Source organism: Megascapheus bottae, chromosome 3, assembly GCF_031878675.1.
Source record: "Megascapheus bottae isolate mThoBot1 chromosome 3, mThoBot2.hap1, whole genome shotgun sequence".
NCBI classification, from domain to species: domain Eukaryota; kingdom Metazoa; phylum Chordata; class Mammalia; order Rodentia; family Geomyidae; genus Megascapheus; species Megascapheus bottae.
The window spans coordinates 25,309,806-25,325,435 of NC_143511.1; the positions used below are offsets into that span (position 1 = coordinate 25,309,806).

The window sequence follows — 15,630 nt, forward strand, 5'->3', positions numbered from 1 at the left end:
AAAAAGAGAATCCATTCAGGTATATAATTCTAAAAAAGAGAATCCATTCAGGTATATAATTCTAAAAAAGAGAATCCATTCAGGTATATAATTCTAGGAAGGAATCCCTTCAGGTAAGTAGATTACATGGAATCTTGAATGCCTTCCTGCTTCTTTAGAATCAAATCCAAACTCCTCACCATCAGGACTCCTATGTTAATGGCTTGCCTTCACCTGCTACTTCAACTAATGCTTTCTCTGCCCCTGCTTCATCTCTGCCAATCTTATCAAATCAGGTACCAATTCAGGTACTACTCCATGGTTAAGTTCTCACTCCCTTCCGTATTTCCTTCCTAACATTTATTATAATTGACAGGTTTATTTTCCTTTCTTGTTGCTATTTCTAGTTTCTATAATGTAAATTCTGCTAAGTCAAGGGCTTGACATGTCTATTAGAAACAAAAACTGTTAAGCTCTACGTCTGGCTCATAAAAAGCTTCTCAGAAAAGGTTTACTTAACAAACAATTTTTATAACCAAATTAGATATGCACCTTAATTATCACTCTCCAAACCTCCTTAGTTATAGGCCTTTTAACTTTACAAACAAATCCTTCCTTGCAAAATAAGCTCAAAACAAATAAAGAATCATTACACTTTGAAGAAGTAGAATTCAAATATGGTCTCTAATGGATTATGACATGGAATTCCACAGGGAATTAAAAGTAAAAGTATCATGGATTCAAATTCATTAATTAAAAAAATCATGGCAATAATATAATCATATTGTTGCATGCCTTATTTAATGTGGAAAGTATTTAAATAAGAGCATTATGGCTTTCTTACAGCAAGCATATCTATTTAGATAGTCTAAACCTTTGTATCCTTTCTCCCATCAATCTCAAGATGTATATAGTCTCAGACTTTTCCCGTTTGAAGACCACAGATGTACACAATGATTTTTTTTAAAATCATAGATTGAAGTCTTACTAAGAGTATAACATTTTAGTAGATTGCTGGAACTACATATTGTCTATTGTTTTATCATTTCTTTGTGAATCTGCAGTCATCTCTCTAAGCAATCAAATCTAATTCAGGAAAAACACTATGTCATTGAGACAGTAATTACAAGAACATCATATTAAGTCACATCGACCTCATCTAATCTTCAGGATCAAATGGTTTAATATTTTCCTAATGAAGAATAAACAATTGAGTTCTTTTGAAAAGTGAAAAAATTTGACCTATATAACCCTTACTTTTAGAATAAAGATTTAAAATTTTATTTTCTAGAGTTTTCTAAAACAAACTTTGTTCTTCACATACAGCAGATGAAACCTGTGTCCCTTTTATCTTCCTGGGAAACTGGAGTTCACTTAAAACCTGTTTAGAGTTGCTTCCTCTATAAACATCTTTATATTCCCTTCCTATGGGTTCCTGTGGAAATATACGTATTTCCATAAGAGATATCAAGCACAAGTACAGTACCAAGTATACAGAACATATTCCCTGAGCATTTGTTTCAAATTCTATGAAATATAGAAATTGTAGTGATCTTAGGCCTATGGTATAGAGATATAACCCTGGCCTTTCACTTCTCATCCTAGGCCCATGACCCCTAAGCTCTAAACTTTCTTTACTGAAATGGCACAAAATAATAACAATTGACTTTTTAGTAGCCTTAATACCCTGAAATGTAGATCACTCTGATTGGAGAGTGTCATTTTCATCATCAAAACCCTCTAGATTGTCCCAACTTTGGAAAAGCCTGTCTTAGACTCAAGAAAGTAACTAAAATACATATTACTGTCAGAGAACAACATATTTCTTTAGTCATCAAGATCTCCAAACACTACTATCAAATAAATCACTCAAATGGACTTGGAAAGGAATATTTTAGGAATAAATTAAATTGAACCAAAATGAACATGTCAGTTGTTTCATATTGGCAAATCCATAAAATGTTTATGGTCTTTAAAAGTTTGTTTTAGATCATCATAATTGTTTAGAACATCATAATTGGCAAAACAACAAACCCCTGAAAGCCTGTTAAAATACTATTCAAGCAATATTAATGTTAATAATAGGCATTTATGGCATGGTTTATATTTCCTTTAAATAAAGTAAGATCAACTGACAAGTTCGTTATTGCCTGGAAGCAGTATGTCCTCATGGCAGCATGACTGTTTGAACATACTGTAGCCACAACTGCTTGTTATTGAAGCACAGCTCCTCCAGTTCTCTAAAATACTATTGTCTCAAACAACTTGCATGGATATTTTGCCATTACAAGTCTTGATGAACTCTAGTAGTGGAAGTGGCACTGTAGCTCAAGTGGCAGAGCACTTTAGCAAAAAGTGTCCAAGGGCAGTGCCCAGGCCCTGAGCTCAAGCCCCAGGACTGGCAAGAAAAAAAAATCACATGAGCATTGTTTTTTTTTTCTTGAGGTACTTCACACTGGTTATATACTGGTTATACAGGATCTCATCACTGAGCCATGCTTCCAGGCTGACATTATTATTATTATTATTATTATTATTATTATTATTATTATCACATGCTTGTGTATGTGAGAAAGAGAGAGAGCATTCTGGGCATTGTCTCTGAGATTTTTTTTGCAAGGCTAGTGTTCTACCACTTGAGTCACAGCTCTATTTCCTGCTTTTTTGCTGGACTCTGAACTAGAGATAAGAGTCCTACCAACTTCTCTGTCAAAAATGGCTTCGAACTGCAATCCTCAGTGCTCCTAAGTAGCTACTAAGTAGCTAGGATTACAGATGTGAGTCACCAGCATCCAGCTTGCTTATTATTTTTGAGGAAAGGTCTCACTTTCTTCCTAGTTATACATCTAGGCATGATCAGCTTTTGTTAGGCTTCCTGGCAGGCAAAATAATAGGCATGTCCCACTAGGTCTAGCTCTTCATTGAGAAGGAGTCTCAGCAACTTTTTCTGGCCAGATCAGCCTTGAACCACAATCCCAACAATCACAGTCTCTTAAATATCTAGGATTACAGGTCTGAGCCACTGGCACATAATACATAATAAATGAAGGGGAAACCTGGTAATTTTCATGAGAGAAAAATTCAAAGGTAGCATATACTATCAGAGATATTTCCCTAGACTAGGAATAGTGAATTTTAGCCTGGAAGTCTTCCTAAAGCTAACACACTTGCAACAGGCAAACTACATGAAGACATATACATGGCAGAGACCTGAGCTAACATCCCACACTCAATGGGGTAGAGGCAAAAGGCAATGTACTGACCCAGAGGAGTCCAGCTTTAGCAAGCTATAAGAATCAGCACTATTTATCATCATTCACAAATGTGCACCGAGTTCTTTCTACAGATAGGAATTGGTAGAATAAACCACTGTTCCTGTCTTTCAGGAAATCTGTTGTAAAGATAGGGGATTATTCCACTATACATACCCACATACAAAGCACACACAGGTATGTACACATACACATTAGTCCATCCTCTTAAGCTTCCATTTTTCTGAATTTGATCCTGTTTTCAAAATTATATTCTCCCTTTTAATTCTTACTTCTTTTCCTCTTATAAGTGAGCAATCCGAGGGACACAAAAGTGAGTTTATTTGCCTAAAATCATGAAGCAGGGAAGTAGGAAAGGGGTAGGTATGGAATGCGGTTCTACCAGTCTGTAGAGGCTGAGCTCTTTTAACTAACACACATATACATGCGCACACACATATGTATACATATACACACATACTTACAGTAAAGGGTACAGGCAATCGACAGCAAAGTGATTAGGAGGAAAACCACTAATAATACCTAGAGTCAGAAGAATCAGCGAATGCTTCAAGGAGTAGACAATATTTGCCTGAAGTCTGCAAGACACAAATGTAGCTTCAGGAGAGATCAATGATTCCAAAAGCAGGCATCTGGCACCCCTGGGTACCAATGTGGTTTGGATATTCTTAAATCCTCTTCTATAAAGGATCAGAAAAAATGAAACAGCCCCCAAAGAAGGAATCTGACAATATCTTATGATTTGAATAAATTCCTAGTAATTCAAAAAGGAAACAAAAATCTTTCTTTTCTGTCATTACTGGTTCTCTCTTTTTCCAGCCTTCAGCAATTATTTTGAAAAGGAACAAAGAGAAAAAAAATCTTCCTCTAAATAAAACTGGAAAGGACAATGAACTACTTTTTAAAAAATTCACAGCATCTCCCAAAGAAGAAAATATCTCTAGGTTAAGAAACTGGGCCAAACTTACAGAAATAATTGTGTCATGGGTGTGGAATGAAGTTTTCAATTTATAAGTGGGAAAAAAAACCATGAAGAAAAATAGGTGACAAGGGAATAAAATGAACTAGACAAATTTATGAAGGAAGCCAATCAGTGAGCTCTTTTATTGAACAGCTTACTCACATTTGAAGTAAAAACTAACATCCAGGTTTTTTTTTTCCTTACAAAATGCCAAAAATGGTGGCAGGAACTGTTATTGATGTTTGACATTTTTCCCCAATGATAATAATCTATAAAGGAATATGCATTGTGAAATGCTTAATAACCATTTTCTAATAAAAAGAGGCATGAAGCAACTTTTTCCTTTAGCCGCTCTTTAATCTCCATGATCTGGAAGAAGGTCCATGTCTTACTCCAGCCATCTAGCTGCTTCTGATTCTGATCATTCTATCTTCTTGGAATCCCCACTTCTCTCCACTGCTATGATTCCCATGAAATGGGTCTGAAACTCTCATGCTATTAATTGCCATGCTCTGTGATCAGTCTTTTCATTTGTCAGATCAGACACAGCTAACTCACTAGATCACTTCATTCTTCCATGGCTGCACCATGTTTCTTTGATTTCTTACCTTTCTGGTTGCTTCTTCTACTTCTTTTTCTGATTTATTTTAATGTCACAAGGTGCTCCTAATGTTTAGATTTTCCTCTTCTCTGTGAATACTAACATTTTAGTGATCTCATCAACTCTTGACCTGAAATTCATCTACACACAGATGTAGATCCACAAGGCACAACTATGTATTGCCCTTGCAGCCCTTTCCTGAACTCAGGTTATCTGCTGATTTTACATCCACTCAGAACATCTAAGCATACCTCATATATCTAAAATGTGGCTAAGAGTGCCATTCACCTCCATAGCACCAGTACTCCCTCGTCCCTCCCCCCAAATCCACCCCAAACCTACCTTATGCCATTTCTTAGTATATGTCAACTCCAATTCTTTGTTGTGCAGACACAAAATCTTGAATTGTCTTTACTACTCTTTCTTATGTTAAATCTGCCAGGAAAACAGTCAGTTCTCCTTTCAAAATATAACTAGAATTTCACCATTTCTTCCACCTCCACTGTAACCATCCTCATCCGAACAGACCATTAACTCCTATCTGGATTGTTGGAGAGCCTCCTAATTATTCCTCCAGTGTTTACCCTGCCCCTCAATCTAGCAAGAGTATTCCCTTTAAAAAGTAGACAATTCTTGTCACTCTTGTAGTCAAGCCTTCAAATGGCTCTCATATTCCAAGCCAGTGTGTTTTGATGGCACATAGGATCCTAAGATGTGTCTGCAACACTTCCCATCTGACCACTTTCCTAAAGCCTTTCTGGTCTAGGCTCTTTTCTCCCTTACCATGGGCATGCACACACACACACACACACACACACACACACACACACACACACGCGCGCACACGCACACGGGCCCATCATCCACCCTCTCAGAATATAAAATTTTTGTTACAATCCAGGAGTCTTTGTTTTGTATACTAATGCATCCTAAGAGACTAGCCAGCAGAGGAAAATAATAGGTTTTCAAATCAAAATTGCCTAATGAACGAATTTCTAGTCTCTTAGCAAACTCTAAAGAACTCAGCCAGGTGACTTGATCCACTAAGAATCTTACTGCATTCCTTTCTCAAAAATAAAATAAAATAAAACAGCATGCACCAGAATAAATGCTCAATGTTTGTTAATCAATTTACTTTCCTTGTCCTTGGAAGAAGTAAAATCTCATCATGAATATTGCAAAACTAAAAACCCAAGACAAAATCAAAACAATGTGTGCCATTCAACCATCCACTGGTTCATCTACTCAATATAAATTTGGGTAACTATAATAGGCTAAAGGTAGAAGTAAAAGTCCTCGTTTTTACATCAGGCAGAGACAAGAAACTATACATATAAAAACCAGCCTGTTAATGGTTTTAACACAGGGAAGCCCTGGGTACAAGAAGATCACCAAAGAAAATATTTGGAAAAGCAGGGAACCAGCGGATAGAGCACTTTTGACTGAAGTTTTTACAGTTAGATTAGTAAAGAGGTTAATAGGAAAAGTGGAAGAAGGAAGGAAGCATACTTATAGATTACCCAGGCAATAAAATAAAAAAAACCCCAAAACTGTAGAAGACAGAATTTTTCTGAAATCATAGACAATATATGGGAATATGAATCATAGAAGTTTAGTGTTATAGCCTTGGAATTAAGGGGATCAGGGGATCTGCAGAGGTGGAGAGATCTTTCTCTCAAAAATCTTACTTAAGTGATAGTTATTAAAGCTGCACATTCAGATTAGCACTTCAGAAACATCTGTAGTAAGTAATGTAGTAAATGAGGCCATGAGAATATCTATCTATCTATCAAATTTTAATTCAGCAACACGAAACAAATTGGTAAGATAAGAGTTTTTACAATTGGAGTTTTTAACTCCAAGTATCCTGACAGTCATTACCACTTTCATTATTAATTGTCAAAGAAGAGAAGATTAAGATGCATATAGTGCTTAAACCTGTCTGGATTCAACTCTCAATCCAATCTGAAGTGAAACAGAGAACAAATAAAGGTCCCAGACAGCATGCTGGTGTCACCACTGCTCATAGGGAAGCTCACAATGTCACTCTGAGGACGGTCCAAATGCCAAAATAAATACCTGATCCTCCCATCATCCTCTCACTCTCACTCCCTCCCCAACAGCTCATAGTTTTCTTTCCCAAAGATACCAGCACTGAATAGCAACTTGTCACATAAGAGTTCCGGCAATCCTTCTGGCCTGGAAACAGTGAAATCTTTCTTTGTCCTTAAAGCAAGGGGAAAGGATTGCAGGCATGATTACCTCAGACAACCACTTTGAAACAACCACTTTGCCTCACAAGGCACAAAAGATCTTTCTCAATTGTCCTCTTTGAGAAGTGTCTTGCTAGCCAAGCCCTGAAGTTTAGTTTGGTTTGGGGATCACTGGAGGCACTTGGAAAAGAATCAAAAATAATCCTGGCTTGCCATAGAACTGAACTTTTGCAGGTGAGGAAAAGCAAGTAGGTTCTCTTTTTGTTTCAACCATGCTGCCTTAGAATGTGTTAATGAGTAATTTCCACATCTCCTCCAGTATTTATTCTGGAAATTCCAAAAGGAGAAATTAAAAGCCAGGCACAAAGTGATCCTGAGTAGAAGAAGCACATATCTGTCCCCACTTGGAATCTGAAGTTAGTGAAAAATCCAAGCACTTTATATAAAGGTCAATAGTACCTGTTACCTGTGTGTGCACTTGCATACATGTATTTCAGATGTTTGTACAACTCAGCCAACCTATTTAAGAAAACAGAGATAAAAGGAGAAAACCTCTAACAGCATGGCTCCAGTGGTTGAGTGCCAACTCTGGACAAAAGAAGGCTGACAGAGTATGCAAGGCTCTGAGTTGAAACCCACATATTGCTATATATATAAAAGGCTGATAAATGGTTCTGGAGTTTGGCCTAGTGGTAGAGTGCTTGCCTAGCATGCAAGAAGACCCAGGTTCGATTCCTTGGTACCACATACATAGAAAAACCCAGAAGTGTTGCTGTGGCTCAAGTGGTAGAATTCTAGCCTCGAGAATGCCCAAGGACAGTGCTCAAGCCCTGAGTTACAGCCCCATGACGGCAAAAAAAAAAAAAAAAAAAAAAAAAAAAGGCAGATAGGTGTGTGTGTGTGTGTGTGTGTGTGTGTGTGTGTGTGTAAGAGAGAGGGGGGGATTTTTCAACAAAAGCAGGTTGGGTAAAATTGATACTTTGTTGAGGTGGGGGACTTTTCCTTTTGTTTTTGAGACACTAAGACTGGCCTGGAACTTTCTGGTAGCCTAGACTAGATTCAAACTCATAATCCTCTGCCTCAGTCTTCCCAGTGCTTTGACAATAATTAGTGATTATTATTGATAAAGCACATGACCATTTCTCACTTCTGATAAGGTCAAACAATTTTGAAGGAACTATAATTCTCTGAATATCTAGGCGGACAAGTGACCAAAGCTTTATTTTATAAGGAAGTAGGCTAGACACTGTTCATGTTTCTAAAATCCAGAAGCAAGTAGCAGTCATTAGCAATGGATCAAAAATCACACACCGAATGATGAAAGGGGTGACATCAATCAAGGTGCATGGTAATTATAAATATATTTGTTAAATGGTAATTTCTTTGTACAACCAATAAAAAGTAATAAAATATACTTTAAAAAAGAATGAAATTGTTCAAAAAAAGAACAAGAACACTTTCGATGAGAAAAGGTAAATGCCCATAATTCTAAAATTGGAGCATCTGAAGCAGGAGAGTTATGAATTCAAGGCTAGCCTGGGTTTCACAGGGAGTTCTAGACCAACATGGGTTTTTCTGCAAAAAAGAAAATTAACAAAAATCTCACAAAACCAACAAAAAGGAAGCAAAACAGAAAAATCCCATGCACCTGATGAAAGAAAGATTGTCTGGAAGGACAGTGTTTCCTGTTCCTGAGTGTGAAGGGATGAGTTTCATCATCGAGAATGATGAAGACAAAATTCTTTAACAAGTACAAGCCAAATGAGAAGCATCGCCATCACCACAATGACAGCTGGTGAAACCGTTGAGCACTGCTTTTCATGTATCATGTACAGTGTGACCCATTTCATCATCACCAGAAGCACCTGGTTCTGCAGACTGTGGTCTTCACCACTACAATTCACTGCCTGTCTCCCAGTTCTGGAATCCTGGGCTAACTACCTTCTCAATCTCCGTGTTACTTCAGATGATAAAGACAAAAATAAACATGTATGGTTAGCCTAGACCATTGCCTGATGCACAGCAAGTACTTGATTATTTATATAAAGGTTCTGTTGTGACCAATAGGAAACACATTTCTAATCAATGAAGTGGAAGTCGAGATTAATGATTCTCTAACTAAACAAAATCAGCCGTGAAAAATATGAGCAAACATTACAGTGAGACCAGATTCTCTCAGTACTTCAGTTTGCATTTAAACCTTGAAAAATAGGGCTAGTGTACTACCCTCTGCTTATTTCTCCATCTTTATTGCTTGGACATCAGTCATACTATTTTAGCATAATCCTTCAGACTTTACCTAGCACTCACTTAACTAATTCCCAAGCCTAGTGAACTGATTTCCTCTGTGCTTATATCTGAATACAAGGCAACCCTTACATTTTCAAAGCAAAATAAAACAATTATTTCATTCAAGCTTCTATGGTCACTCTATCCCCACCTGCAAATATCCTAGATTCTGAAATAGCTGGGAAACAGAAGCTATCAGATATAGGTTTCACTTCTGGGTATTTTCCTCTATGCCCTTAAACTCCTGCAAAAGAAAATCAATTCTACATTTGCAGATGTCTTTGCTTAACTCTTTCACTGTCCTAGTTTTAGAAGGAAACAAAAGAAACAACAAAACAAAAAAATGCTTTCTTAATACTTTTTCCCCCAAGGCCAATTCTTCTCTTTTTTGACACTATCCTGGAATTATAGATTATATCATTTTCCTTGTCTCATTGTCTGCTTCCATCTCTCTTCAATCTTCAAACTTATTCTGTCAGTCTAGGAACACAACTATAACATAATAAAATAAGTCTTATTTTTCTTCCTGAGTCTTGGCTTTGTCTACCAAGTATCTCAAGTGATCTCTTGCAGATCACTGGAAAGTAACCTAATACAAGGTACTGTTGATTACAATCAATCTTTTAAGTATCTTTAAAGGTTCTGGCATCCATACCTTTGATAACCATTAGTTACTTCTTCCTTTTCACTGTTTTTAAACAAACATAATAGAAGAAATTATACCAGAAAATTTTATTATATATGACAAACTGCACTTTAACTAAATGTTATCTCAGGCTTTTGCACATTGTATAAATTAACAGAATTAACACCTTAAAATACTTTTTAAAAGATAATTTTTACATGAGCTAAGGATAAAGATCGAAGTTATAATACCACAGTATAAACTTTTAGAGATATAGCTAATTTAAAACTTATCCTTAAAAGATAAAAGAATAAGTGTAGATAGATACAAGTTTCCTACTTTTAAGGAAAAGAATCTAGTAAGACCTAGAACAGGAGGAAACATGATGTGTTTAAAGAGGAAAAAAGCTAGCCAGGGAGAGTGGAGTATAAAAAACAAGGGGAGGAAGGGACAAGGAGGGCCAGATTCCTCAAAGCCTCCTAGGCTAGAATGAATAGATTTTTGGTATGCTCAGAAAAAAAAAAAGAAGTAAACAGTTAAAAAAGAAAAACAAGAAAATAAATCTAGTTGTCTTAAGAGTATAATGAACATAAATGGGAGTCAGAAATCTGAGAAGGAAATTATAGTTGGAAGAAGAGGTGGCAGGGATGCACACAAAAAGTAAGATTTGGTAAGTGACTAGATATGGGGAGAAAGATTTGACTGTCACTTGTTTTTACTGCATGTATATATAGGCGTACATGGAATGTAGAGCTAATATATCTTGTATAACACATGTTAAACTGTTAACAGAAATTACCAAAGGGATCATGAATTTTACATAGTAAAAGGCAAACTTTAAAAAACTTTATACATTTAAAAATATTTCATATTCAGTTAGTATACAATGCTTTCATAGTCAAATGCACATGTATTAAGAGATTAAAAAAAAAGAAAACATTCGCTTTGGAGTGAAAAAGCCAAGTGAGAGCTCAAGGCCCTGAGTTCAAGCCCCAGTATCAGCACAAAAAAAGCATTTGCCTGACTGAAAAGGATATAGGAATGCCTTTTTTTTTTTTTAAGGGAAAGGGAACAACTTATCAAAATCATAGCCAAATAGAAGTACATGACATGTTTAAAGAATTCCAATTAGCATTTGGTAAGAAGGAAGTAGAGATTAGAACACAGATGAAAAGAGGACCAAGGCCTTTTTGGATACCACCAGATCTTACAGGTCTTTATAGGACAGGCTAAAGAAACTATTCCCTAAACTGCGGGAAATAGGAATCATATAAAAACTATCACCTAGGAAAGTGACTAAAGAAGTCAAGTTTGCATTCATTCATACTTTAGAGCCAGTGTAAAGACTAGATCAAAAAGGAGGCAAAAGACAGGCAGGGAGATCCCTTTACTGAAGAACTAAGGTAAATTGGTGACTAGAAACACAAAAACTGGGAGATCTGAAACTCATTTCAAAAGTAGTTGGCAGGTGGTTAGGCTAGATGTGACAGATGGGTAAAGGAAAAGTGAAAGATGCTTCCTGGGTTTCTATTTCAGGAAATTAGACAATAATAACATCAACTTAGGTATGGCAAGAATAAGTTTAAGTACAGAGATACTGAATTTTGTTTTGAAGGTGTTGATGCAAAAGTTCTTCTGAAATCAGGTCCAAGTACCCAACAGGAAACAGATGAGTTGAGGAGCATGGTCAGAAGCACATGAACCCTACTACCCAGAAGAGAAAATGTTAAATCTTACCCTTTATGTCATCTCACTGAACCTTGAGGAACTGTCAAGGGTTGATCAGTTCCATTCATTCTCATAGCTGAAAAAGTTCCTCATAATTGTTAAGTCTGTAGACAATAATAGCTTCAAAATGGAAGTAAGGGTTTTCTTTATCTTGCTCTCTTTGAAGTCTTTACATTTATCCCATCCCATGTTTGCCATTTTCTATCTAGTTAAGGAAGATGGATGAGGTATCATAAGGAAGTGTAATATAAAAACCATTTCCCATGCTTATTGTCTTAACTGTAAAAGGCAACGAGCATTCCACAAGTCTACCTTTAACAAAAACCGAAGTTAAATGATTTACATATGGGACTCTCCCCTGATTTTCTCTTGCAAATCACTGACCCCAAGGTGGTGAAGTCCAGCTATACTGTAGCTTTAATCAGAAGTTAAATCATTCATAGTCCTGTTGTTCTGAACAGTCTCATTGTACCAAGCTACCTTTGTCTAATTGATGATACCCTAGTTTGGTAGGAGATGGGAAGGAGCTGTTGGCAAGGAGACAGCGGCTTCCTTCCTGAGCAAAGGAAAACTAAGAAGGTGGCAGATGGGCAGAGCAAACTCACAGTCAAAACTGCTCTGGCTCCCCATGGGCAACATTTTTCAGAACTGAGCCACTGAGAGGATTTTTTAAAGTATATCAAAATACTTGGGAGAGTGTTGACTGCCTTAGTTCTGTGCTGAGCTTTTAACAGGGCTTTAAGATGTAACTGCATTTAAAAATCTTTTACATTTAAATTGATACCAAGAGTCTTGTTTTAGCTTATATGCAATAAACTAATACTGCAAGGAACGGTCCCAATGTACGTAGGTAGGATTATGCCCAAGAGAATGCACTTTTTGGTTCATTATATATATATATATATTTTTTTTTTAAGTTTCACTTTCTGTATACTATTTATATTTATATAACTTAGAATTGTTATTGAATTTCATTAGAAAAATGTTTTCCTTAAATAGGTTTATATAGTTTTAAGACATACTGCAAACTTTTATAATTTGTTCTTCCCATTCACTCTGATATTTGGGAAAGGAATTTCCAAATACTCTTGAGTAATCTAAATAATCATAGAAAAAGTAGGTAAGTTAACTGTTATTCATCAAAGGGAAACTAACAATCACTGAGAACATTTTAAAAATTAGTATGGCCATGAAGTATGGAATTTTAAGACATCGGTTTACTGATTAGCTCAACATTTATATTTTCATCAGAACTTAATAATCCCATAAATAAATAGAGCTCTCAATTATTTAAAAAAAATCAAGGGATAACATATGTATTTAGACATATTAGCAGCGAAAAATGTATGCTTCAACACACTTATTGGGAAAAAGTCTGAAAATATTACTACACTGAATTCAAGGGTATTCGCAGGAAACCTGACAGAGAAGTTCTCTAGAATAACATTTCAAGAAATTAAAAAAAAAAAAAGTGGGAGTGGTTGGGAAGGGGAAGGGTCAAATAGGACATATTCTCAGTTTAATTGACAAAGTTCAGTGCTTGCTCCAACTTGATTTCTCTGTCTCTCCCCTGCCCCGTCCCCCCTCAAAAAATGTTTCCAGACGGGTACATCACTTAGACGAAAGTTCATCTACTGGAATAAAGGGAGAGACCGCTTGGGCAGGTGACACGGGAGAGTCGGTGGTAGTGCTGACTTTCGCTGGTGAGTTACAAGAAGATCCGGCACTGCTGCTGTTTCCATCCAGGGTATCCGAAGACATACACACCCCAGGATCTGACAGCTGTGCAACGTCAGAAGAAAGCATGTTGGTGATGCCCTGGAAAAATCTCTTTGGCTGATACTCAGTTTCCATTTCACATTTTCTTTTCAATGGTCCAAGAACACTTGGTCTGATACAATTGATGGGGCTCTGGCTTCTCCGGGTGGTAAATCGGGTGGTCGGGCTAGGAATGGGGCTTGGAGGCAATCCGTTGCTACTCACAAAACTTTGCAAGGATGGTGAAAAACACTGCTTCCCGATACCCCGGGTGGGCGACGGGGCCGGTGACACCGGAATGAAATCGATGCGCTTGGGAGAGGCGGATTTCTCCACGTCGTTGTCACTCAGGCTGAAACTTTCCTCCCAGGAGTGGCTGATCTGCATGGCGGTCTGGACCTCGCGTTCGTGGACCGTCTCCCGGTTGATCAGGTCCATGCCCTCCTCCTGTTTGATCTGGTGCAAGCGGCTGCTGTGCATGCGGACCGGGGAGGCCGGGAGCAGCAGGCCGTGGCGGCCCGGGAACGTGGTGCTGTTCCGCCGGGCGCTGGGCGCCTCGGCCTGGAACACGGGCGAGGTGTCACTGAGGCCGTGGATGAGGGGGGCGCTGTTAGACCTCCGGAGGCCCCCGCCGCCGCCGCCGCCGCCGCCGCCACCGCCGCCGCCGCCGCCGCCGCCGCCTCCGCTGCCGCCGCCCTCCGCCGGACTCCCGCCCGGACCCGGAGGCAGCTCCAGGTCCAACTCCATCTTCTCCTGAGCCATGTCGGAAGGCAGGGAGGCGGGGGGCGGTGCTCGGTCAGGCCTCGGGGACTCCCATACCCCGCAGTAACAGGGAAGCCACCGCCGCCACCGCCTTCGAGAATCTGTCAGCCGGACTCACCACCACCCCCACCTGCGCATGCGCACCCCGCTCCGCGCAAGCGTCCTGAGACGCTCGCCCAGGAGGCGCCGACTTAATACGTCACAGCGGCGCCACCACCGTAGCCGCTTGGTGGTGGTGGTGCTGGAAGGGCTTGAGAGTGGTGGTTGGGCCGCTCGTTGGAGCGTTCCTTCCGCTAATGGCTGTGCAGCGTGAGCCGGCGTGGGCGCCCATCCTTAAGGTTCTTCCGTTTAGGAATTTATAATGAACACAACAAACATGAGCCCGGAAGGAGAGGTGCCGGGTGTTGTGGGATGTTTGATGGGGAGTGGGGCGTGGCCTGGCCAGCGAGGGCCTCCTGGAGGAGGAAGGGACCGGATCCCCGAATCCCAAGAGGGCAACCTGTGGCTTCCAGGAGCCTTACCGAGCGCGGGGGACGCCGGGGCACCAGGAGGGGAAGTGTGGCCCGGTGGAGAGTGAGGGCTGGGGGAGGGGGGAGGGGGGAGCGGTCCTGGGAGGTGATGGGATGATGGACCACGGCGGCCTCTGGTCTTGGAGAACAATAAAAGCCAAAGATTATGAAAGCGAGGAAGCAGCTGACGTGCTCACTGGCTGCAGTCTGCGGAGAGAGGGTATTGGGAGATGAGAACCCACTGCGAAAAGGCTAACGTGGGTGGTAATTTATACTAAGGTAGTAGTTGGAGAGAGGACATGGAACAGTAAATGAGGGAACTTGTTGGGACATTACAGGAAGCAGAAAGGAAACCTTGTGATTGTATTATTATTATTATTATTATTATTATTATTATTTTTCAACAGTTTGTACTTGCAGCACAAGCATATGTGAATAACAGCGTTCATTCAGTAGGAAGGATTACACAAAAGGAAAACCAATAGGTCTTCATACTTAAAAAAATAAAGGCAACACACTGTTGTTGATTCATGTAATTAAAACGGACACTTAACTCAAGCTTATATTCATTTCTGCCAGTTAGGGTAGATTCTTCCCTCCCTTCAATAACACCTACTATGTATCAGGCACTGTGCTAGGAAATGGGCACCATTATGAGGACATTTAATTTCTACTGTGTGTGTATGGGGAGAAAGTTGGGGGGAGGAGGGTTGGGGGAACATGACAAGCCAGTAGGCCATTTCCTAATAGTGATAGGCCTTAGAAAAAAATAAAACAGGAAGATGTGATAGAGCACCAAGTCAAAGACCAATTAGAATTTGAGGTGTAAATGACAAAAAGGAAGTTATATGAACCCCCAAAGGCTGAACATTCCAAGTACTATTAAAATACAAGGCAGCTTTGAGTTTGAGAAGTAAGCAGGAAAAGTTAAAA

At 39.1% G+C, this 15,630-nt stretch overlaps 2 protein-coding genes across 5 annotated transcripts in view; both read right to left on the reverse strand.

Moving 5' to 3' along the window:
- Positions 1-15,630, reverse strand: part of Pip5k1b (phosphatidylinositol-4-phosphate 5-kinase type 1 beta) — a 226,747-nt gene that overhangs the window by 142,922 nt on the left and 68,195 nt on the right. The window lies entirely within an intron of this gene.
- On the reverse strand, positions 12,866-14,336 carry Pabir1 (PP2A Aalpha (PPP2R1A) and B55A (PPP2R2A) interacting phosphatase regulator 1). Its single transcript, XM_090329678.1, has one exon. It carries the CDS (start codon positions 14,186-14,188, stop codon positions 13,280-13,282), a length of 909 nt encoding a protein of 302 aa, XP_090185804.1. The 5' UTR covers positions 14,189-14,336; the 3' UTR covers positions 12,866-13,279.